Source organism: Myotis yumanensis, unplaced genomic scaffold (genome assembly GCF_028538775.1).
Source record: "Myotis yumanensis isolate MYYU_CA2020_CCGP unplaced genomic scaffold, mMyoYum1.0.hap1 SCAF_11, whole genome shotgun sequence".
Taxonomy (NCBI): Eukaryota; Metazoa; Chordata; class Mammalia; order Chiroptera; family Vespertilionidae; genus Myotis; species Myotis yumanensis.
In genome coordinates, this window is record NW_027223762.1 from 72,051,671 (window position 1) to 72,076,825 (window position 25,155).

The 25,155-nt window shown below is 49.2% G+C and overlaps 2 protein-coding genes across 5 annotated transcripts; both read left to right on the forward strand.

Annotated features, from left to right (window-relative positions):
- The first annotated feature begins 1,396 nt into the window (after positions 1–1,396).
- Positions 1,397–16,595, forward strand: ANKRD39 (ankyrin repeat domain 39). The gene is made up of 4 exons (XM_070429908.1): positions 1,397–1,528; positions 4,848–4,951; positions 5,303–5,506; positions 14,000–16,595. Exons 1-4 carry the CDS (start codon positions 1,441–1,443, stop codon positions 14,141–14,143), a joined length of 540 nt encoding a protein of 179 aa, XP_070286009.1. The 5' UTR covers positions 1,397–1,440; the 3' UTR covers positions 14,144–16,595.
- Positions 16,596–18,592: 1,997 nt separating this feature from the next.
- ANKRD23 (ankyrin repeat domain 23) lies at positions 18,593–24,795 on the forward strand. Of its 4 annotated transcripts, none has more exons than XM_070429909.1 (9): positions 18,593–18,639; positions 19,705–19,860; positions 20,031–20,159; positions 20,826–20,945; positions 21,217–21,315; positions 21,400–21,498; positions 21,613–21,711; positions 22,027–22,125; positions 22,192–24,795. In XM_070429909.1, exons 1-9 carry the CDS (start codon positions 18,613–18,615, stop codon positions 22,300–22,302), a joined length of 939 nt encoding a protein of 312 aa, XP_070286010.1. In that variant the 5' UTR covers positions 18,593–18,612; the 3' UTR covers positions 22,303–24,795. The 4 variants fall into 4 exon arrangements, with proteins under 4 accessions (XP_070286010.1, XP_070286012.1, XP_070286011.1 ...); XM_070429911.1 differs by having other exon boundaries at positions 22,207–24,795; XM_070429910.1 differs by having other exon boundaries at positions 19,705–19,851.
- Positions 24,796–25,155: the final 360 nt, after the last annotated feature.

Consider the following 25,155-nt stretch of genomic DNA (forward strand, 5'->3'; position numbering starts at 1 on the left):
TCCTGGTATTTTATACTTGTCCCCCTTACAGGGCTGGGAGAGGTGTGGGGGCGGGGGAGAGGGTGGGCATGCTGTGGCTATGGCATATCCTCTCCCAGACCTGGAGGAGGGCTCCTAACAGTGTAACTTATTGTGTCCCCGCGTATTTATTTGTTGTAAATATTTGAGTATTTTTATATTGACAAATAAAATGGAGAAAATGAAGCTGACTGGAATGAGAATTTTTTTAAAAAATATATTTTATTGATTTTACAGAGAGGAAGGGAGAGGGATAGAGAGTTAGAAACATCAATGAGAGAGAAACATGGATCAGCTGCCTCCTGCAAACCCCCTACTGGGGATGTGCCCGCAACCAAGGCACATGCCCCTGACCGGAATCGAACCTGGGACCCTTCAGTCCGCAGGCCGATGATCCATCCACTGAGCCAAACCGGTTAGGGCTGGAATGACACATTTTGGGGCTAAACCCTGAGTGCCAAGAGGGAAGGCTCCCTGTGGGGCTCAGGCCGGACCATCCCACTCCCTATCGTCCTGGCCCGCCTGCCTGAGCCCCTCCAGAGGGGCGACCGGACTCCAGGGTCCCCGTCCCCCCCCCCACCCCCCCCGTGGCCGTGAGGCTGGGAGCCAGGCCAGGGCCCAGGCCTCCGGAGCCAGCCTTGGCTTCTGGCCCAAGGGAGAAGCAGGGAACTGGGAGTCATAGCGGAGAGGAACTGACTTCCCAGAAGCGGGGAAGGGCAGGGGGGCCGCTCCCTGGACGCACTGGAGGCCGCGGGCGGGCGCTGGCTGAGGCTGGGCCGCCCGGGAGGAGGCGGTTCCGCCTCCGCTCTCCAGGCTGCAGCAGCTTCGTGCACCCGAGGCGGGACCGGGCCGGCCAGCGTGCACTGCGGAGGCTGCCGCCGACAGGCCTGGGGTGCCGCGTCCTGCACGCGCGGGGGCTGCTGTGGCCAGAACGGGCTGCAGCGCGGGGTCCTGGCTGCGGGAGACCCGCTGGGACCTGCGACGACGTTCTGATGTCTGAAGGCTGAGTCCGCAAACTGGGCGCCACTGGGACGGGGTTCCGCCCAACCCGAGGCCCTGTCCCTGCCCGCGGGGTTACAGCGGCTCCTGACTCCCACGGGTTTTCCAGAAATGGGCCAGGAGGGAGTGAGGAGCGAGTGTCGTGAGGCCTTTCCAGCGGCGGCGGCGAGCCTCCTTCCTGGCCCCTGGGTGGTGCGGGAGGCGGGGAAGGACCTGGGGCGGCTCCCGGCCCCGCGCCCAGCCTCCACCGGGCCTGGGGCGCCCCCTTGCGGCTACCTCGGGCGAGGCGCGCAGCCCGGGTCCCGCCCCGCCGTCCGATTGGCTCTTGTGTGAGAGCCCGGGCGCCTGATTGGTCGATTGGTCGATTGGTCCGCGCGGCGGCAGACGCCGACTGGCCAGGTGGCCGGCGGCGCCGAGGCCGGCATGGCGGCGCCCGGGCCCTGCGCTGACGGCGCCTGCTGCACCCGCTCCGGCGCGCGGCAGACGCTGGACGAGATGGATTTTGAGAGGGGTGAGGCGGCCGCGGGGGCCGGGGGCGGCCCGAGGGGGCGGGCCGGGGCTCCGTCCTAGGTCGTCGAGATCCCTCCGGGGCCTGGCGCGAGCTCGGCCACTGGAAACGCCGACCGGGACGAGAGGGAAGCGGGGCCCGTGCTCCGTGGGGACTCCGGCCGCTCGGGTGTCGGAGCGGGGCGGCTGGGGACCGGCGCTCACCGGGGGCTGCAGCGGCGGGGCAGGCGGCCGCGCTGTGCGGAGCTGACGTTTCTGAGCCGCGGCGCCCGCACTGTGCGCCCAGCCGGCCCAGGTGGTCCCCGGGGCCGCGGACTCCCTCCGCGGGGCGAGGAGAACACTTCCTCCCGCTCCCGCCGCGGGTCCCGAGTGGTGAGAACCAGCCGGTCGCAGCTGCCACTGCTCCGCGCCTTAGGGCTTTGGCACCGTCTACCAGCGGTTCTCAACCTGTGGGTCACAACGACCCTTTCACAGGGGTCGCCTAAGACCATGGGAAAACACATATATAATTGCATATTGTTTTTGTGATTAATCACTATGCTTTCATTATGTTCAATTTGTAACAATGAAAATACATCCTGCGTATCAGATATTCACATGACGATTCATAACAGTCAAAATTACAGTTATGAAGTAGCAACGAAAATAACTTTATGGTTGGGGTCACCACAACATGAGGAACTGTATTAAAGGGTCGCAGCGTTAGGAAGGTTGAGAACCACTGGGACACAGAGTCGTTACAGCCGAGGGGCTCCGGGCGCTGTAGGTGCGGACCCATCGGCTCTCCCCACACCTGTCGGGTGGGCTGCTGCCCTCCAGGTTCTGAGAGATGACCTTGCTTTCATCAGAGCAGTTTTTACAATCTGTCGCCACAGACACACCTTGGAGGTATTGCAGGTTGGACTCAGACCGCTGTCAAAAGGGAGTAAGCACCGCAGTAAAGCGAGTTCTAATGCTTTTGCGGGTGGAACATCTTGCCTTCAGTTTGTGAAATACACAACATCCATGGGGCACAGTAAGGTGACGTGCAATAAAGCGAGGTGTGCCTGTGTTTTGTTTGCTTGTTCATTATCTACGTTGCACACATGGAAAAGATCCTTATCTTCTTTGTTGTGTGGATTTTTTTTCATATTTTCTTTCTGGTTCATTTTTATTTTTCCTGAAGTATATCTCTTTTTAAAAAAAAAATATTTGTATTGATTTCAGAGAGGAAGGGAGAGGGAGAGAAAGAGAGAAACATCATTGTTGAAAGAGAATCATTGATTGGCTGCCTCCTGCAAGTCCCTTACTGGGGATTGAGCTCACAACCAGAGCATGTGCCCCGACCAGGAATCGAGCTGTGACCTCCTGGTTCATAAGTTGATGCTCAGTCACTGAGCCATGAGGCCAGGCCTGAAGTATATCCTTTAATAGTTTCTTCAATGAGCATGCTTCACACACACACACACACACACACACACACACACACACAGTAGCTTAGCTGGTATAAAATTCTAGGTAACAGTTATTTCCCCCTCCCACCCAATCCTTTGGAAATATTATTCTTTTATTTTCACACTATTTTTCTGTTGTAGAGAGAGGGAGGGAGAGAGAGAAACATCAATGATGAGAGAGAATCCTTGATTGGCTGCCTCCTGCATGCCCTGGGGATCTAGCATGTTCCCTGTGGAAATCTAACCAAGACCGCCTGGTTCATGGGTCCATGCTCAACCACTGAGCTACACTGGCCAGGGGGTCCTCTTTTGTAAGAGATTGTCACACATAGCTTTGAGGCTAATAGAAGCATCCTTATGGGTCATTTTATTATTTTTAAATATATTTTTATTGATTTCAGAGGAAGGGAGAAGGAGAGAGAGAGAAACATCAGTGATGAAAACATCCTTGATCAGCTGCCCTCTACATGCCCCCTCCTGGGGATGGAGCCTGCAACGGGGGCATGTGCCCTGACCAGGAATCAAACCGTGACCTGGCTCATAGTTTGATGCTCAACCACTGAGCCATGCCAGCTGGACCTTAAGGGTCATTTTAAAAAGTTGCCTCTGACTGGCCCTTATAGGGTTCACTTGTCTGGATCTGTTTTTATGCGAGACTCTTAGCTTGGGGGTTTGCTCTTTAAGGTAATGTAGGTAGATATAGGTCCCACACCTCTAAGTGGCGTAGGTCAGGACCTCTGATTTTTTAAGTTTCTTCTGCATTGCTATCTTCTCAGCACACCTATTCAGATGATGCTGTTTCACATTTCCTTTAGGTTTCTGTTCAAATGTTACCTTATCAGAGATGTCATCCCTGACCACTGCCTATACCCCTTCTCTGCTTTACTTTTCCTCATAGCATTTAGCACCACCTGACTTATTTCATGTATGTTTTTTCTCCTTGTATATCTCCTTTAATTAGAATATAAGCTCCATAAGACCAACATTTGGGGGGAGGTCTTTTATTCTCAGCTGACCCTTAGTACCCAGAACAGTGCCAGATGCATAGTAAGTATTCAGTGAATATTTGTTGAATGAGTGAAGGGCCTGGGCATGGTGGCTTGCTTCCTGCCGCTACCCAGGGCAAGAGAGGTTTTTCAGTCCCAGTTCATCCATGATGTGCCACCTCCCGGCTGTGTGCACAGAGCTTCTCCAGTTCCCTCTGCTCCAGACCCTGCTCAGGCGTTGGAGCCCAAGCCCCTGAGGTGTGTGTCTAGTTGTGCGGACTCTGAATCCTGCAGACCCAGTGCTTGCTCACCACTTTGGCTGCGGTTTTCTCCTTGTTCTGGCACCTGGCAAGGTTCTTTTCTTGCTTTTGAATTTGTGCATTCAACCATTTTATTTATTTTTTTTAAAAATATATTTTATTGATTTTTTACAGAGAGGAAGAGAGAGGGATAGAGAGCTAGAAACATCGATGAGAGAGAAACATCGATCAGCTGCCTCCTGCTCACCCCCTACTGGGGATGTGCCCACAACCAAGGTACATGCCCTTGACCGGAATCGAACCTGGGACCCTTGAGTCCGCAGGCCGACGCTCTATCCACTGAGCCAAACCGGTTCGGCATCAAGCATTTTAAACATTACTCAACATTTGAAGTGGGGAGAAGGGATTTCTGTGTCTGTCCCACCCCCTGCTCTGGTCAGGCAAGCTCATTGTCTGGTTCACTACTATGGCACCAGCACCTAGGAGGTGCTTGGTTAATATTTGTTGAATGAATATTAACCCAACACCCATTTCTTACCAATTTTATGGATGGGAAAAAAATGGAGGTCAAGGGGTAAAGGAAATATTAAATGTCCTCGGTCAGCATCGTTCAGTACTTTGGTACTTTGGTTGTCTTTCCTTAGGAATCTGGTCAGCAGCCCTGAACGGAGACCTGGGCCGAGTGAAGTATTTAATCCAGAAGGCAGTGGACCCTAGTCAGCCCGACTTGGCCGGCTACACCGCTCTGGTGAGCTGGGAGGAGCTTGGGGTCAGCTGGGGGACCCCTGCTCTCTGAGGGGGATTGAGGTTTACCTTGTCTCCTCCCTCCCATTCTTCTCTCCCAGCAGGGTTTCTCTTTTACGTGTCATGTGACCTGGATTTTTTAAATAAGTGTGCTTTACATCAGTTATTTGATTTCATTTTCATAACAGTCCCGTGAGGTAGAAATGATTGAGGAAACTGATGCCAGACATGAAGGCAGTTGCCCGTCACACAGCTGATGGAGCCAGGCCTCTGCTCTAGGACCGAGGCTTACCCCTCCCCTTCCCCCGTCGCCTGCCTGGTTCTGCTGCCCAACCTCGGTCTCTGTGCCCTGCAGCACTATGCCAGCCGCAATGGACACTACGCAGTATGCCAGTTCCTGCTGGAAAGTGGGGCCAAGTGTGACGCCCAGACACGTGGCGGTGCCACCGCTCTGCACCGGGCCAGCTACTGTGGGCACACGGAGATTGCACGGCTTCTGCTCTCCCATGGATCCAACCCCAGGCTGGTAGATGATGATGGCATGACCAGTCTACATAAGGTATGCCCCCTCACACCCTTCAAAACCTTGTTGTTTGTCATTATAAAAGGTGTAGAACATGTTCACTGTAGGAAACATGGGGAAAACAGGAAAGCATAAAGTAGAAAATAAAAGCATTTGTAATTGCAGTGCTCACTTCTCATCACTTTAGGATTATTGTGTAATTTTCCAGCATTTTTCCGGTGCATGTAAATTAGAATTAAATGTAGTATCATTTAATTTTTCTTTCCTTTAGTGATATGTCATGAATGCTTTTCTACATAATTTTTTCCTGTAACTTGCACCTATACTCACCTGTCCCTGTACAATTCAGACTAGAAATACCTACATGTGGTAGACAGTTTGAGGAGTACAAGATGGTATACTGTGAAAATGAGTTTCCCTTCAACCCCTGGCCCCTAGTCCCTCTTCTAGGTCCCTCCCTTAAGGCATACATTTTTACCCACTTCTTATGCGTCTTTGAGAAGTGGTTTATTGGATATGTGTACATTTATTTCTGTCTTGTCCCCACTTGATTTTCCTCCAGAGTGATGGTTTTAAAAAGCAGTTTGGATCATACCAAACTTAGACTCTTTCCAAGCTTTTTAAAGTCCTGAATATGGCCCTGACCGGTTTGGCTCAGTGGATAGAGCGTCGGCCTGCAGACTGAAGGGTCCCAGGTTCGATTCCGGTCAAGGGCATGTACCTTGGTTGCGGGCACATCCCCAGTAGGGGGTGTGCAGGAGGCAGCTGATTGATGTTTCTCTCTCATCGATGTTTCTAACTCTCTATCCCTCTCCCTTCCTCTCTGTAAAAAATCAATAAAATATATTTAAAAAAATAAAGTCCTGAATATGGTTTACCAGGCTTGAGGTTAGCCCCTGCCTACCTCTCCAGTTTATCTTTTTTTTTTTTTTTACTTATTTATTTATACAACCAGGAGCACAATAATATTTTTGAATTGTAGCTTGTGAAACACATTTCTGGCTGTGAATATTAAGATAGAAAAATTTAAGCCCGGTCAGTATGGCTCAGTGGTTGAGCATCGACCCAAGGAACCAAGAAGTCACCAGTTCAATCCCCGGTCAGGACACCTGCCTGAGTTTCGGGCTCAATCCCCAGTAGGGGATGTTCAGGAGGCAGTCGATTGATGATGTTCCTCTCTCATCGGTGTTTCTCTCAATCCCTCTCTTTCTAAAAAAATCAATAAAAATATTTTTTTAAAAAGAAAAATGTAAGTAGTTGTCTGCATTATGTTAACAATAGAACCTGTGACTAACACTTTTTGCTATCCACTAAAAATCTGTGCTCAATTTTTTCTTTTTTTAATTCCTACCCGAAAGAAAGGAATGGAGAAAGAGAGAGAGGTAGAGGGAGAGAAACATTGATCAGTTGCTTTCCCTATGTGCCCCAACCGGGGTTTGAACCCACAACCCAGGTATGTGTCCTGACCAGGAATCAAACTGCATAGGACAGTAGTCAACCAACTGAGCCACTCCAGCTGGGCTGTGCTCACTTTTTTTAAAAAAATTAGGGTGTTTTTGTTGTTGTTTTTTGTTAATCCTCGCCCAAGGATAATTTCCCATTAATTCCTAGGGAGAGACGCAGAGAGAGAAATATTGATATGAGAGAGACATATCGATTGGTTGCCTCTTGTACATGCTCCCGACCAGGGCCGGGGATCGAGCCTGCAACTGAGGTACGTGCCCTTGATTGGAATCAAACCCAGGACCCTTTAGTCCTCGGACCGACATTCTATCCACTGAGCCAAACCGGGTATAGAAAAATATTAGTTTTAATTATAGTTGATATACAATGTTATATTAGTTTCAAGTGTACAACATAATGATTGAACTGTTTCATACTAGAGACATGTCCCTCCAAAGGGGATCTCTAATCGCAGACTATATTCCACCCCCTCATGCATAGAAGACAAGACACATTGATCATTGTTTCTAGGAGAAAGCCTCTGGGAATCAGTGTTCCAACTCTGTTGCCCCCGCTGGTAACAGAGACCTCAGGGTTGATAAATTCACAGCAAGCTGCTGGAGAGGGACCTGACAGGTGCTTGCATAGGCGCAGCAGCCTTCACATGTTATGTCTACAGAGATAAAGTTCTTTCTCAAGATTGCTGTGGCTATTCGGGTCTTTTGTGATTCCATTTAAATTTTAGGATTATGTATTCTAGGTCTAAGAAAAAAGCTATTGGTATTTTGATAGGAATTGCATTGAAACTAGATTGCTTTGGGTAGTATACATATTTATTTATTTATTTAGTATGCACATTTTAATATTAATACTTCCTATCCATGAACATGGTGTATGCTTCCATTTATTTGTATCTTCTTTAATGTCTTTCTTCAATGTCTTACAGTTTTCCAAGTATAAGTCTTTTACCTTCTTGGTTAAATTTATTCCTATATATGTTATTCTTTTTGAAGCAATTGTTTTCTTTCTTTTTTTCTGATTATTATTGGTGTATAAAAATGCAACTAATTTTTGAATATTAATTTTGTATCCTGCTACTTTACTGACTTTAGTTCTAATAGTTTTTGGTGGAATCCTTAGGGCTCTCCATATATAATGTCATGTCATCTGCAAATAATGACAGTTTTACTTTTTCCTCTACAATTTGGATGCTTTTCATTTCTTTTTCTTGTCTGAGTGCTTTGACTAGAACTTCCAATACTGTGTTGAATATAAGTGGTGTAAGTGGACATTCTTGTTCCAGATCTTAAAGAAAAAGCTTTCAGCTTTTCATCATTGAGTGTGATGTTAGCTGTGGGTTTGTTATGTCTGGCCTTTATTAGATTGAGGTATTTTTCCTCTGTCCCCAGTTTGCTGAGAGTTTATCATAAATGGATGTTGTCTTTTGTCACATGCCTTGTCTGCATTTACTAATATGATCATATGATTTTTATTCTTATTTTTATGTTGTATATCAAGTTCATTGGTTTGTGGATATTGAACCAACCTTGCATCCTAGAAATAAGTACCACTTGATCATAATGTATGCTCTTTTTAATGTATTACTGAAAATTTTTTGCTGATATTTTGTTGAGGATTTTTGCATCTATGTTATTAAGGATATTGGCCTGTAACTTTTTTTGTGTGTGTAATGTTTTTGTCTCATTTTGGTTTTAGGTTTATACTGGCTTTGTAGAATGAGTTTGGAAGCATTCCTCCTTCTATTCTTTGGAATAATTTAAGAAGGATAAGTATTCTTCTGTAAAACCACCTGATCTTGGACTTTTGTTTGTTGGGAGTTTTTTCATTTTTATTGTTAGTGATCAGTGTGTTTAGATTTTCTATTTCTTTCTAGTTCAGTCTTGGAAGGTTATATGCTTCTAGAAAATTATCCATTTCTTCTAGGTTGTTCAGTTTGTTGGCATATAATTGTTCATAGTATCCTTTAATGATGCTTTGTATCATTACAAATTTGTTTGTAATCATTACAAATTCAGTTGTAATGTCTCTTCTTTCATTTTTAATGTTATTTATTTGGGCTCTTTCCTGTGAGTTTAGCTAAAAATTTGTCAGTTTTTGCCTAGCCAGAGTGGTTCAGTTGGTTGAGCATCATCCTGTGCACCAAAAGGTTGCCAGTTCAATTTCCGGTCAGGGCACATACCTGGGCTTTCAGGTTCAGTCTTCAGTTGGGGCACATACGAAAGGCAACCTATCAATGTTTCTCTCTCTGTCTCTCTCTGTTCCTTTCTCTAAGCATGTCCTTGGGTGAGGATTAAAATAGATAGATAGATAGATAGATATTTAAAAATCCCCTACTATTGTACTAGAGGCCTGGTGCACAAAATTCATGCACTCAGGGGGGCGTTCCTCAGCCCAACCTGTGCCCTCTTGCAGTCCTGGAGCCCTCGGGGATGTCCTACTGAGCCCTGCTTCTGGCTGAGTGGTGCTCCCCTTGTGGGAGTGCATTGACCACAAGGGGGCAGCTCCTTCGTGTCATAGCAACTGGTCGTTCTGCCGTTCAATCGATTTGCATAGTAGCCTTTCATTATACAGGAGGATTACTGTAGATTTCTCCCTTTATGTCCATTAATAATTACTTTATATAGTTAGGTGCTCCTATGTTGGGTGTATATATACTTATGATTGTTATATCCTCTTCTTGGATTGGCCCCTTTATAATTATATAATGTCCTTCTTTGTCTTTTTTTACATTCTTTGTTTTAAAGTCTATTTAGTCTGATATGAGCATTGCTACCCCAGTTTTCTTTTCATTTCTATTTGTATGAAATATCTTCTTCCATCCCTTCACTTTTAGTCTGTATGTGTTTGTCAATTTCAAGTGAGTCTCTTGCAAGCAGCATATAGATAGGGCATGATTTTAATCCATTCAGCCATCCTTTGTATATTTACTGAACATTTAATGCCCTTAAAGTCATATTGATAAGTATGTACTTATTGCTGTTTGTTGTTATTTTGGTTGTTTTTGTAGTTCCTCTCTATTCCTTTCTTCTTCTCTTTATCTCTTTCCATATGGTTTGATGGTTTTCTTTATTCTTCTGTTTGGGTTCCTTTCTCTATTTTTTTCTGTATCGTTTGTAGGTTTTTGGTTTGTGGTTACCATGAGGTTTATGTATATCATTCTATATTTATAGCTGTTTATTTTAAGCTGCTAGGCATGTAAGTTCTCATATTCTAAAAGGACTACACTTTTGCTCCCCCTCCCTCCAGTCTTTTTTTTTAAATATATTTTATTGATTTTTTACAGAGAGGAAGGGAGAGGGATAGAGTTAGAAACATCAATGAGAGAGAAGCATCTATCAGCTGCCTCCTGCACACCCCCTATTGGGGATGTGCCCACAGCCAACGTACATGCCCTTGACTGGAATTGAACCTGGGACCCTTCAGTCCGTAGTCCGACGCTCTATCCAGTGAGCCAAACCAGCTAGGGCCTCCCTCCAGTCTTTATGTTTTGAGGTCACACTTCATTTATCTATTTTTAATTTAAAAAAAATTTTTAACTGATTTTAGAGAGAAAGGGAGAGGAGAGAGAGATAGAAACATCAATGATGAGAGAGAAACATTGATCGGCTGCCTCCTGCACACCCCTTTCTGGTGATCGAGCCCGCAACCCGGGCACGTGCCCTTGACCAGAATCGAACCAGTCCACAGGCTGACACTCTGTTCACTGAGCCAAACCAACTAGGGCTTTTGAGGTCATACTTTAGATATTTTTTGTTTGTTTGTTTTCTTTTGTTGTTGTTAATAAATCTTTGTTTTGTGTGTCTCCTAACTACTTGTTGTAGTTTTTATTGAGTTTGGTACTTTTATCTTTTGTCTATAATAGTAGCTTTTTAAATGGCTGATTTGCTATGTTTATTAAATATTTGCCTTTACCTGTAGGCTATTTTCCTTTCTCATATTTCCTTGTTTCTGGTTATGGCCTCTTCTTTTCTGCTTAAAGAATACCCTTTACCATTTCTTGTAAAGCTGTTTTAGTGATGATGAACTCCTTAAGTTTTTGCTTGTCCAGAAAATTCTTTATCTTTCCTTCAATTCTGAATAATAATCTTGCCCAATAAAGTATTCTAGGTTGTAGGTTCTTTTCTTTTAGCACTTTAAATATATCCTACTGCTCCCTTCTGGCCTGTACAGTTTCTGCTGAGAAATCAATGGATATCCTTATAGGTTTTCCCTTGTATGCAACTTATTTGCCTCTTGCTGCACTTAAGATTGCCTCTTAACTTTAGTGTGGGCATATATTTCAGTGTGCTCATGGAGGGGTGAGTTCAGTGTCCGCTGCACCACTGAACTCTTGAACTTCTGCCTTTTTAATTACAATATGTCTTGGTGTGGGTCTCTTTGGATTCATCTTGTTTGAAACTCTTTGTGCTTCCTGAACCTGGATATGTTTCCTCTCCCAGGTTAGGAAAATGTGTTCCTTTCTTTCTCCTTCTGGGATCCCTATAATGTGATGTTTTTGTGCTTGGTGTTTTCCCAGAGGCCCCTTAAACTATCCTCATTTTTTATTTTTTTTATTTTTGCTGTTCTGATTGATTGGTTTCCACTAGTCTGGCTTCCAGGTTGCTGATCCATTCTTCTGTTTAAGCTAATCTGATGCTGATTCCTTCTATTATATTTTTTCACTTCACTCGTCATATTTTTCAGGTCTGCTTGGTTCTTTATTATACTTTCTAACTCTTTGGTGAAGTTCTCTCTAAGTCCCTTTTTTACTCTGAAGTTTGGTGAGCATCCTTATGACCATTTATTTGAACTTTTTAAATATATCTTTATTGATTTCAGAGAGGAAAGGAGAGGGATAGAGAGTTAGAAACATTGATAATGAGAGAGAAACATCGATCAGCTGCCTCCTGCACACCCCCTCCTGGGGATGTGCCCGCAACCAAGGTACATGCCCTTGACTGGAATAGTACCCCGAGACCCTTCAGTCCGCAGGCCAACGCTCTATCCACTGAGCCAAACTGGTCAGGGCTCTTTGAATTCTTTATTGGATAAATTACTTATCTTTGTTTCAATAAGATTATTTTCTGGGGATATTTCTTGTTCCTTCCCTTGAGAGATATTCCTTCATTTTCTCATTTTGTTTGACATTCTAGTTTATATAACTAGACAAATAGCTATCTTTTCCAGTCTTGAAAAAGTGGCCTTGTGTTACCTTAGCTGGTTTGGCTCAGTGGATAGAGTGTTGGGCTGTGGACTGAAGGGTCCCAGGTTCTATTCTGGTCAAGAACACATGCCCAAGGTTGCAGGTTCGATCCCCAGTGGGGGGCCGTGCAGGAGGCAGCTGATCAATGATTCTCTCTCATCATTGATGTTTCTATCTCTCTCTCCCTCTCCCTTCCTCTCTAAAATCAATAAAAATAAAAATAAATTAAAAAAGAAAAAGTGGCCTTGTGGCTGTGTGCTGGGTCGTTTGGCAGGCCATTGGAGCCAGCTGCGTGTGGTAATGCCCTATTGATCCTGTTTTCTCCCTTCGTTCAGAGCTGGAATGGGCCCTGGGTGGTACGGCTGGAAAAGCACTGCAGGAACCTTGCGTGGAGGTCAGAGCCCCTGGATAGAGCTGCTACCTGCCCCATGGAGGTGGAGGGAAACATAAGCAGGGGCGTTCACTGGCACCCAGGGAATTCCCACCCGTCTTGGAGGCTCCCACGGTTCCCCAGCCTTCTCTGTGCAGTTCCGCTCGGGCATTTATTGTGCAGAAGCGCTCAGTCGCTCCCAGTGGTCTCTTGGAGGAATGGCTCTCTCTATATGTGGGCATATATTTCAGTGGCTCATGGAGGGGTGAGTTCAGTGTCCCCTGAAACCACCGCCATCTTGGACCTCACTTTCTTTTTAAAAAAAATAAACTACTTGCGAACATTGGTACTTTTTGTTGTTGTTAAAAAAAATTACTTGAAATGCATCTCACAATTGTTCACAACATACCACTGCCTGAAATGAGGCAACAGAATTAAGAACCTGGAACTATACTCATCAAAAGGACCTGCTAAAAAAGAGTTGGGTTCAAATTTGAGATGATGGTTGCTACTAATACTAATTTTGATACCTCTCAAAAGTCCCTGTATTCCATCAGTTGGTCTGTTGGGAGGAGTAGGGAGTATAGTAGTATGACAGTTGTTAAGAGTTCAAACTTTGAGGTCAGACAGACCTGCTTAGAATCCCCAGGCTGCCACATTAGCTCTGTGACCTTAGGGAAGTCACTTAACTTTTATAAGCCTCAGTTTCTTCGTTTATAAAATGGGAATAATGATAGTTCCTACTTCTGATAGGTACTGTGGAAGTGAAATAAGATAATTTATGTAAATCACTTAACTGCTATTTTTTGGAAATAAATTAGAAATTAACATCCAGATTGGGATCATCTGTTTCAGAGGAGGAGTAGAGAAAGCTGGGGACCTGGGCCTGTTTTCCTCTGCTCATCTGAAAGTCCCAGGAGGCAGAGACCATGTCGATGTCTCTTGTGCTCATGGTGCCCAGCACCCTCTAGAACAGGGGTGGGCAAACTTTTTGACTCGAGGGCCACAATGGGTTCTTAAACTGGACCGGAGGGCCGGAACAAAAGCATGGATGGAGTGTTTGTGTGAACTAATATAAATTCAAAGTAAACATCATTACATAAAAGGGTACGGTCTTTCGGTCTTTTTTTTTTTTTAGTTTTATTCATTTCAAACGGGCCGGATCCAGCCCGAGGGCTGTAGTTTGCCCACAGCTGCTCTGGATGATCAGAATGTTTGTAAAAGACACTTAGAGACCCAGGGTTCTGTACTTGTCTTCATTGTGCAGCCTGGACAAGGAAGAATGGCCACTGAGCCAAAGACCATGAGAACCAAAAACTCAAGCTAACTGCCAGGCTGGCCCTAGAGTACTCCGCTCATCTGAGTGCCTGTCGTGGGAGTGGGTAGGAGTTAGGCGAAGCCAACCCAAACATCCAGTGTCTCCATTTCCACGAGGACCAAGAGACCCCCAGAAGTAGTGCAAGAGTAGGGCCCAGTGAGGTGTGACTTTTGATTCAGGCTGTTCTCTCCACAGGCTGCTGAGAATGGTCACGTGGATATCTGCTCCCTTCTGTTGCAACACAGCCCAGCCCTGAAGGCCGTCCGAGATCGGAAGGCACGACTAGCATGTGACCTGCTGCCCCACAACAGTGAACTGCGGGACCTGCTGGCCAGTTGAATCACCACCCTTCTGTCTCAGGCTGCCGTGCAAGGGTACATAGACTAGGTCTCCAAGCCCCAGCTTTGGTCAGCATCCATGCTGCAGGGTGGGAAAGTGAGGCCTGAAGACCCAGGAAGAGCCTGATTTTGGCCCCTGGAGTGACGGAGTAGATTTGGGGGGCTGCAAGTGCTTAAGCCTGGACAGATGACCCTATTCTAAATTAGTTCATGTGGAAACATCTATCCATTTGGAAAAAATAAAGTTATATCCTTACCTCACCCATGCCCAGATTAAATTTCAAGTACCTAAATTGTACGTGGCGAGGTAGCTCAGTTGGTTTGATACTCCAAGGTTGTGGGTTCAATTCTCCATCAGGGCACATATAAGAATCAATCAATGAATGCATAAATAAGCAGAACAACAAATAAACGTTTCTCTCTTCCTAAAATCAATAAATAACAAAAAACTTAAATAAAAAGACCTAAATTGAAAAACACAAAACTTTGCAAGTAAGTATTAGAAGAAATTACAGAATATGTAACAAAAGCTTCTTGCTATCTGAGGTATCTTGGTAAATGTCACTTCATCTGTGAGATGAGGAAGATTTTAGGACCTGCCTCACAGGCACTGGGGATTTGGTATTTGAATGTATGGGGAGCACTGGAGAGAGTGCCTGACATGTTGCAAGCAGTGTATTAGAGCACACCCTTCCTCAAAACCTGATCAGCACGTTTTTATACCATAATTTCATGCATTTCAATAATATGATAGATTTAAAAGTGCTGTTGCTATTATTTTGAATTGTTGATTACTAGTGAGGTTGACACCTGTCTTCTATGAACTTCCTGTCCACATCCTTTGCTCATTAAAAAATTTGTTTTTATTGACTCACTAGAGGCCTGGTGCACAAATTCATGCACAGGTGGGGTCTGGCCAGCCCGCCCAGATGAGCCCATCAGGCCAGCAGAGGGGAGGTGCCATGGGCAGTTGGCTGGCTGACCCCGGCCCCAATCAGAGTGTTGTCCGATTGCGGGCCAGGCCAGCTTGGGGGGAGGCCTGATCGGGGCCCAGATCAGGCCGGTTGGCTGCCGTAGTGCACGTCATAGCCACCATTTGTTCCGCTGTTCCAGTTGCTGGGCATAGATATAGATATATGTGTGTATATATATATATATATATATGGACTAGAGGCCTGGTGCACAAAATTAGTGCACTTGGGGGTGGGGGGTCCCTCAGCCCGGCCTGCACCCTCTCACAGTCCAGGAGCCCTTGGGGGATGTCTGACTGCTGCAGAGGCGGGAGAGGCTCCTGCCACTGCCACTGCGCTCACCAGCTGTGAGCCCAGCTCCTGTGTTGAGCATCTGCCCCCTGGTGGTCAGTGTGCATCATAGTGACCGGTCATTCTGCCATTGGGTTGATTTGCATATTAGCCTTTTATTATAAAGGATAGGCGTTGTTTATGGCTTCTGGATATTGACTCTGTTTTGGCTGTATATATTTTTTCCTTTCATACTGTCATTTGTCTTAACTTTGTTGGCATCTGTTCATGGATTGATAACAGCCACTATAGATGGCAATTTGGCAATATCTATTAAAATTTAAATCAGCAGCTGAAACCAGTTTGGCTCAGTTGATAGAGTGTTGGCCTGCGGACTGAAGGGTCCCGGGTTCGATTCCGGTCAAGGGCATGTACCTGGGTTGCGGGCACATCCCCAATGGATGATATGCAGGAGGCGGCTGATCCATGTTTCTCTCTCATCAATGTTTCTAACTCTCTGTCTCTCTCCCTTCCTCTCTGTAAAAAAATCAATAAAATATATTTTTAAAAAAATTTTTAAATCAGCGGTTCTCAACCTGTGGGTCGCCACCCCTTTGGGGGTCGAACGACCCTTTCACAGGGGTCGCCTAAGACCATGGGAAAACACATATATAATTACATATTGTTTTTGTGATTAATCACTATACTTTCATTATGTTCAATTTGTAACAATGAAAATACATCCTGCATATCAGATATTTGCATTACGATTCATAACAGTAGCAAAATTACAGTTATGAAGTAGCAACGAAAATAATTTTATGGTTGGGGGTCACCACAACATGAGGAACTGTATTAAAGGGTTGCGGCATTAGGAAGGTTGAGAACCACTGATTTAAATGAACAGCCTGGCCAGTGTGGTTCAGTGGTTGAGCATTGACCCATGAAGCAGGAGATCAGAGTTCACTTCCGGGTCAATAGGGGGCATGCAGGAGGCAACTGATCAATGATTCTCTCAATTATGTTTTGCTCTCTCCCTCTCCTGTCCTCTGAAATCAAGAAAAACGTTTTTAAAAATTTTGTTAAATGGGCCAATAATTTGGTTTCCCTGTAGCTACGTAGAAGAATATTCAATCTACAAAGACGCCTATTTACGGAGGTATTCACACATTTGAGCCTGAGGTGTAATATTAAAAAAAAAAAAAAAGACAATCCGATAGGGAAATGGTTACCTTCTGGTCCACATGCCGTTTGGGTGCAGTGGAATGGAGTATGCTAATGTGGGAAGCATGCTGAGTTGTAATCACAGTATGTGCCTCTGAAAACATGTCTGTAGAAACATGTATGTACATACACAAAATTGCAGGAATGAAGTCAGAGCAAGTATAGCAACAGGTGACCATGGTTCCCTAGGGCCACGTGGTTAGTAAAGGGCGCTTTTTGAGCTTTATTTGTTATGTGTGGATTTTTTTACAAGGAGTAATTTTTTTAAAAATATATTTTATTGGTTTTTTACAGAGAGGAAGGGAGAGGGGTAGAGAGTTAGAAAAATCGATGAGAGAGAAACATTGATCAGCTGCCTCCTGCACACTCAGGGGGTATGTGCCTGCAACCAAGGTACATGCCCTTGACTGGAATCGAACCTGGGACCCTGGAGTCCACAGGCTGATGCTCTATCCACTGAGCCAAACCAGTTAGGGCAAGGAGTAATTTTTTTTTTAATAAGCCAGTTAGTTTCATGTGGAAGAAACTAGTTTTCCGCTGAGTTTCAGGTGAAACCCGTCGGAAATATCGAGGGAGAGGAGTGTGAGTAGGTGGCTGGCAGTGCAGCCCCGAGCTCAAGTCTAACTTTTTCTTGTCTGTCCACCCTCACTCAGGTCTAGGTAACCCTTTCCCTCCTCATAAGGAAAGACAAGAAAGCACCTTTGACAGAACACCCTGAAGCATACAGATTTTCTTAAAAATCTGGTCTCAGCCCAGCCAGTGTGGCTCAGTGGTTGAGCATCCACTCGTGAACCAGGAGGTCAGGGTTCGATTCCTGGTTGCGGGCTCGATCCCCTGTGGGGGCGTGCAGGAGGCAGCTAATTAATGATATTCCTCTCTCATAGATGTTTCTATCTCTCTATCCCTCCCCCTTGCTTTCTGTAAAATCAATAAAAACATACTTTTTAAAAAAAGATGTAACTATTTTTTTAAAAATTTGGTCTCAGAACTGGCAAGAACTTACAAATTAGCCAGCCAGCCATGGGTAGGACCTTGGCAGCCCTGAGGTGCCTGGGCTGTCCTTGACCCGAAATCCCCCTCCCTCTCATTTGGTCATCTCTGCTCATGTTACTCCCATTCTGGAGTCTTATTTACTGGCTATCAGGTTTCCTCTCAAAGGTCAAGGCAGAGTTTTTTGCCCGGATGGTTGAAGGGCACGCTGGCATTTAGGGACTATTAGGAACTTTGATTTTGTGGCTGGTGACAGGTTGCTTTGCGACTGGATTAGCGGTTAACGTTATGTACTTGGACCTGAAGCGATGTCAGTCTCGCCTTCCCCATGGAAAGCCATGTCCCACTCCAGGAGAGCGTCTGGTAGGGACCTGCATGTGGGGCCTGGGTCTCCCAGGGCTGAGGTGCTGGCAACAGGCTGGACTTGGCCCCTGATGGAGAGGGAGAAGTAAGGGCACCTTGGGGGGAGCCACCAAGAGTGGCGGCAGCCTTGGCACTGGGAGACCCCTTGCCGCCTGATTTCTTCCTGTTGGTGCCATGGAGGTTCCCAGGTCCTCTAGGACTCTGGCCTTTCGCAAGGGCAGTAGGGCTGGGCCTTTCAGGGTCTCAGGCGGCTGGACCTACAGCAGTGTGGGGCTCACACTTGACCCTTTTTTGTAAGTGGCGTCTGGACTTAGGAAAGTGGGAGCTCTTTCCCCCTGAATCCGGGCCAGTGGCCCAGGCACCCTAGGACACGTGTCTATGTGGAATTGCTCTGGGGTGGGTGTAGGGGGGGCACAGGTGCAGGGCAGTGAGTATCTGAGGATGCACCTGACTCAGCTCAGAGCAGCTCCCCCTGCCTGCCTGCACAGCTACAGGCCTACCCTGGTATTTTGGTGGGCATTACAGAGCCACAGAGTCATCTGGCTCAGGTGCAGGCCACTGCCCCGCCCTGCCTGCCCCCAGGGGACAGCTCGCCTATAAAAGGGCTGGCAGCTCAGCTCTTCTCACTGGGGGTTTGGAGAGCGGGGGGACCATGGATGTCTTCAGCGTGCAGCAGTTGGTAAGGACGTGGGAAGAGGGGCAGGAGGGCAGCCAGTCATCTGGGTACCCCCAGACCTTCTCAGCAAAATGAGGAGGCAGCAGCTGCTGCTGTGTCTGAGGATGGGGCTTTCAGAGCCGAAACGGGCAGTTCCCTGGTCTGTGTGCTGGTTCTCCTGTGGGTGGTGAGGGAGCAAGAGAGGGAAGCAGTGACGTGAAAATCCTAGAGGGGAGTGAGTTTTGCCCTGGACAGGGATGGTGATGGCTAAAGAGGAACAGGAAATGGCAGGTTGTCTTGGAAAACACCACGGTAGCCGGGTCTTGGTTGAGCTCAGCTGGTGGACATCCACTGCTCTGGAAACGGCCGGAGGCCGGCTGCCTCAGTGCGGAGGGAGGAGGGTGCTCTCTGGTTCCCTTGCTGTGAGAGAAACGGCAGCGCCAGTGGCACTTTAGGACACATTTTGGTACCACAGTGCCCAGCGGGCCCCAGACGTCTTAGGTGGCCAGTGTTTGCTTTGAAAGGGAATACAGTTCCCTGTGGCTGGAAGCCCCAGAAGCCCCAGGCCCGGCCGTCCTGCCATTCCAGCCTCTCCCCTCTACACGCTCGGTCCTCGGTGCGCCCAGCTCCTGATCCCTGGGGTGGGCCAGGCGGGCAGGGCGGAGCTGAGCTGAGTGCTAGTTCTACACCCTTTTACTGATGAAGAAGCAGCTTTGTGAGGAGCAAAGACTGGAACCCAGGAATTCAAGCCCCCACCCCCACCCCCAAAGGCATCTCCTGTGCCCTGAGCTCGGGGTCGGCTGGCAGTATGGCGTGATCTAATAGGAATGCAAGGGAAGCTGAGGTGTCATGTGCTCCAGCTCCCCTGGACACAAGCCCAGCAGTATAAATAGATGGGGTCACACCCCGTCCCCTGCCCTTGCTGGCAGGGCAGGGCAGGGCAGGGCGGGCGGAGTTGGTAAGAGCCAGCAGCAACCCTGCATCGAGAGTTTTGAAAAGGGTGAGCTCTTGTCGGACCCCCCACTGCACAGCTGGGCTCTCTAAGGACGGCTCCTAATTGTCTTCTTCATCCGTTCCCTGTCCCTACAGGTAAGTGGAGAAAGAGAAGGAAGGAAAGTGTTGGGATGTGGACATGGAATTCCTGATCCTGGAGGCTGGCCAGGAGACTGGAGGCTGGGACCCCATGAGGCCGTGGCCCAGGAGAGGCAGAGGCTGGAAGAGGAGAAGAGGAGGAGAGTGAGTGAGGCAGGTGGCCCTGGCGGGGGACAGGCCCAGAGCCGGGAGGGCCTGGAGAGCGAGCGTGCTGGCAGCGGGGGCTCTGGTGTTTCTGCGGTGGGCGGCGGGAGAGGCCTGATGAGAACAAGAAGCCCGCCCCCTGGCTGATGGCTGGCATGGTCTTCTGTCTTCTGCCCCAGCTTGAGAGATTTAAGAGTTCCAGAATTAATCTGGAGAATCTGGCTGACTTGGAAAACTTAGTTCAGAGACGAAGAGAAAAGCGATTGAAACGCAGAGTCCCCCCCAGGGCACCTGAGCCCGTGGTTAAGGTGGGTGAGAAGTCGGAGGGGGAGGGGGGTAAGGCTTGAGTTCTGAGGAAGAGCTTCCGCACCTGCGGGAGGGCTTGGGGAAGAGGGGGCACTGCCAGCCATGCCTGAGTGGCAGCGACTGCCCAGCTGCACAGCCTGAGTGGGAGCCCTGCCTGTGCTCTGGCCCCGGGGCTGCTGGAGTCTGAGGTCAGGGGGAGGCCGGGTCTGCCCCCCGAGCCCCTGGGGGCTGCGGCCATCGTGCTGTTCCCTTGCTTGTGGCCACATCACCCGACGTCCGCCTCAGATCCACATGGCCTTCTCCCTGTGCATGGCTCTGTCCCAATGTCCCCTTTCTGTAAGGACACCAGTTACACTGGCTTAGGGCCCACCTGCGCCCTGTGCCTTCGCCTGCACCACAGCTGCAGTGACGGTTATAGATAAAGTCACATCTGAGGTTCTGGGGGACAGGACTTCCAACATATGAACTGGGGGTGGGGGGCACAAGTCAACCCATAACCCCCACCCCACCAGCTATCTGGCCAGAATCTACTGAGATAAGTTTTTGAAAACCTGTCATTTGTACAAGCCAAGTGCCTCTGTGGGGACCACTTGGTGTGACCAGTGAAGCGGTGGCATCCCTGCAGCCTGCAGTGTGCGATTGACTTGCTCTCGGCCCTAACTTACCAGCCCCAGGCCCAGCCAGGGCCCGTGGACCTCGAGGCGTTCCTGAAGGCAGCGGCTGAGAACCAGGAGGCCCTGATTGACAAGTACCTGGCGGACGGAGGGGACCCCAATGCCCACGACAAGGTAGCGAGGGAGGCGAATCGGAGCAGCTCAGCAGCGGCAGGAGTGCCGTCGGGCTGCTCCAGTCCAGCCCGGGGAACCACAGGCTTTTCTGTATGGGACACAAATCCCAGGGCCCCCTGAGCCGGGAGGGAGGGGCTCTTTGCATGATTAAGGAGCAAGTAGCTCTCTCTGCAGGGCACCAACTCTGGGAATGGGGGTGGGGGTGGGGGTGGGGGGGGACCTCTAGAGGTGGCCCTGTTCCCCCAGCTTCCCCTCCCGTCTCCACCGCCAGCTCCACCGCAGGGCCTTGCACTGGGCCTGCCTGAAGGGCCACAGCCAGCTTGTGAACAAGCTGTTGGAGGCCGGGGCCGCTGTGGACACGCGTGACTTGGTGAGACTCGGGGAAGGCTCCCCCTCCCGGCAGAGGCTGGGCCCGGCGTGCGGTGCCTCAGACTTCAGCGCTTTTGTTTTGCAGCTGGACAGGACACCTGTGTTCTGGGCCTGCCGTGGAGGACACCTGGACATCCTGAAGCAGCTGCTTAACCACGGAGCCCAGGTCAACGCACGGGACAAGGTGAGGGCACGCCAGAGGGCAGCCTGTTGGGAGCTGACTTCCTGGAGGAAGCACAGCCCTGGGGTGGGGGCGAAGCCTGCCCCTCAGGAGTGACACTGTCCCTCGTGCCCTTAGATCTGGAGCACCCCCCTGCACGTGGCCGTGCGCACAGGGCACTGTGAGTGCCTGGAGCACCTCATCGAGTGCGGGGCCCACATTGACGCGCAGGACAAGGTAGGCGCTTGTTTGGGGCAGCTCCGGCTCGGGCAGGAGGAGGATGTCCCTTTTTTTTGAGGATACGTTTATTAAAGCTGGGGACAGTGGAACGAGGGCTTAGGGTAGAAGCAGCAACAGGGGAGCGCCGAGGTGGGGCTGCTCTAGCGCTCTGGGAAGTCAGAGAGCAGAGGACCTTGGGGACAGATTTGGGGGGTGAGTCAAGTAAGAGCTGCTGCTGCCCACTGCTCCCCTGGTTGCAATCTAGCGGGGTCCCTGAGAGTCTAGGAGATGCGTTCCTGTGGGGGAGAGCACCCATGTCCCCCTTCTCGACAGGAAGGAGACACAGCTCTACACGAGGCTGTGCGGCACGGCCACCACAGAGCCATGAAGATGCTGCTACTCTACGGAGCCCAGCTGGGCGTGCGGAACCAGGTGAGTCCCAGCAGGCCCCGCACCAGGAAGGCAGGTGGGGGCGCTGAGGGGAAAGGACTGACCCAGCCACCTTGTTCCCAGGCTTCAGCGACCCCCGTGCAGCTGGCCCGAGACTGGCAGCGGGCCATCCGGGAGGCCCTGCAGGCCTATCAGGGGCATCCCCGCAGCCGGTGCTGACGACAGCCGCCCGCCGCTCCGCCACCATTCCACCCGTTCTCCTGCCCCTCACGTGTCTGTGGTGCTGACTTCAGGCCTCCAGGGCAGGCAGTCGTGTCAGCTCAGAGCCCGGCCTGCAGGTAGATGAGCAGCTGCTCGCTGCGGGCCTGAGCCAGGAAGGGCTGAAGCAGAACCCCAAGGGCCCAGACAAGGGACAGTGGAGCTGGGAGCTTGGGACGGCCACGAGCCGAGGAAGGCCTCCAGCTCCCAGGGCTGCGCTAGGCTTCCTGGTGCCAGGGAGCCTCCGAGGAGACTGCTCGTGCCCCTCCCTCCCACGGGCGTTTCCTGCCGGGTGGCCAGTGCCTGTGGGTGGGTCTCAGCGACTCCGCTCCTGTCAGCAGGTGTCTGCAGTGGCTCTGGTGTCGGGTCTGGACGGGGCTGCTCAGCAGGTCTGAGGCCCCACCGCAGAAGTCCAGTGCCAGCCTGGCTGCCACAGGAGCCCTAAGACTGAGGAGCTGGAGCCAGTACTGAGAGAACCTGCGCCCACTGTCTGAAGGCTGCGGTCAGGCCTGCCCGCTGCTCTGCAGGAGTCAGCTGGTAGCTCTCCTGGTGACGGTGAAGCGCCTGGGTGCTGGGGTTGCTTGTGGCCCACTCAGCTTTTGGGGCGGTGGCCCGTAACCCTCCTTTGCCTCAGGTGCTAATGCCGCCCTGGCACTGGAGCTCTTATATGTACCCTGCAGCTGTCGCCTCTGCCACCTCCGCAGGGCACCAAGGTTCTGAGCATCTCCGTGAAGGGAAGCAGAGGCGCACACCTGCCCCCGAGGCTGGCTAGCGCATGTTTAGGGCTCAACTCCACACACACTCTCCCAATGGACCCTCCCCTTCCGCTGTCCCTGGCACTTCCAGTTGTGCTGGTGTGGACGTGCTCCTGGCAGGGCTGGGTCTTCAGTGCCAGGAAGTGAGCCTTGAGGAGCTCAGCCCTGACCCGAGAGCCGTAGGCCGAGGGGCAGCTCCAAGGTGAAGAGCCGGCCTCCCTCCCACATGTGCGGCACCTGGGCAGACACTGTGCCAAGCAGTTACTTCTAAGCTGGTGGCCTTCTCAGGCCAAGACCAAGGCTCTTCTTATTGTGTGAAAAAGCCGACTAGAGCCCACACCTCCCCTTCCCTTGGCGGCCCCTGCCCTGGGGGACAGAGCAGCACTCACCAGATGCTGGGCCAGGGGAGGAGCAGGGACTCTAGTCCATGGAGAAGACGACTCCCCACCCAGAAAACGGGGACACTTAAGTGACTGACAACAGTACCTTTTTATACGCGTCAATCTGTTCATTAAAATGGGCTGGTCATCCACCCGGTCTAGTGTGTGCTGGGCTGGAAGCAGCGAGGCTGTCAGGCCCAGGGCCAGCCTGTTAACCACGCCACAGCGGACAGCGAGGTAGGCCCCATGCACACTGGGCAGTCTGGGCCCTTGGCCCTCACGCTCAAGGCATCTCTACTCATGGATGGACAAGTTCAAAAAGCAGTGGTTCTCAGCCTTTGGCTGCTTATTAGAATCACAGGGAAAGCTTTAGAAGTCCCAGTATCCAGACAACTCAATCAGAGTCCCTGGGTGGGACCCAGGTGTTAGCGCTGTCATGCAGACCACACATGGTCCACGCAGGAAATCCTAAAGAACCCACAAAACCACCTAGAATAAGAGTTCGGCAAGATCTCAGGATATAAGGTAGACATACAAAAACCTATTTCCACATATTAACAATGACCATGTGATCACCACAATGAAAAACAAAGTACTGTCCTGGCTGGTGGCTCGGTTGGTTGGAGTGTCCTATACACCCAAAGGTTACAGTTCGATTCCCGGTCAGGGCACCTACCTAGGTTGCAGTTTTCATTCCTAGTCGGGATGCATACAGGAGGCAACCAATCAATATTTCTCGCTTCCCCTCTCTCTAAAATCAATAAGTATGTCCTCAGGTGAGGATTAAAAAATAAAATCAATAAACCATATCCTTGGTGAGGATAAAACAAAGTACCATTTACAATTGCTCCTAAAAATAAAGTACTTAATTGTAAATATAACAAAATACATAAGGACTTATATGCCAAAAGCTACAAAACACTAATGAATGAAACCAACCAAGAGTTAAATGGAGACTTACGGTGTTCATGGACTACGAGATGCAACACAGCAACGATCTCAATTCTCCCCAAACTGATATACAGATTTAATGCAGTTCCTGCCAAAACCCCAGTAAGATATTTTATAGAGGGAGATAAGATTATTTTTAAACTTATAGCTAAAACAATTTTGAAAAAGAATAAAGTGGAAGGAGTCTACCAGGTTTCAGAACTCATTACAGGCATACATCGGAGATAGCCAAGGGTTGGTTCCACACCACTGCAGTAAAGTAAATTGTAATCTTGCTGGTGGAAGGTCTTGCCTTCCATTTGTAGGCCATGCAGCACCTGTGGAGAGCAATAAGGTGAAGCGCAATAAAATGAGGTGTGCTGTGTGCAGTTTCAGGAATCAGTGCGGTACTGATAGACACACAGACCAAGGGTACAGAAGACACAATCCAGAAATAGGCACAATATACCCAAGTGATTTTCTACGAAGATGCAAGGTTTAACCAGTTAACTGCCACGGTATTTTGAATTTAATTTAAAAAGGTCCGCTGCTTGAGTCGATAGGCACTTATGGTGCACAAATGGTTAACTCATGAAGGAAGAGACAAAGGTGCAGGAGCAACTGGACATCTACAGGCTAAAAAAAAAGTTACCAGGCAGACAAGTAACAAAGGATTCCTGGTCAACGTCCACACACACCCCTGAGATCCACACACGGGACACTGAGGGTGGGTGTCCCACAGTGAGCAG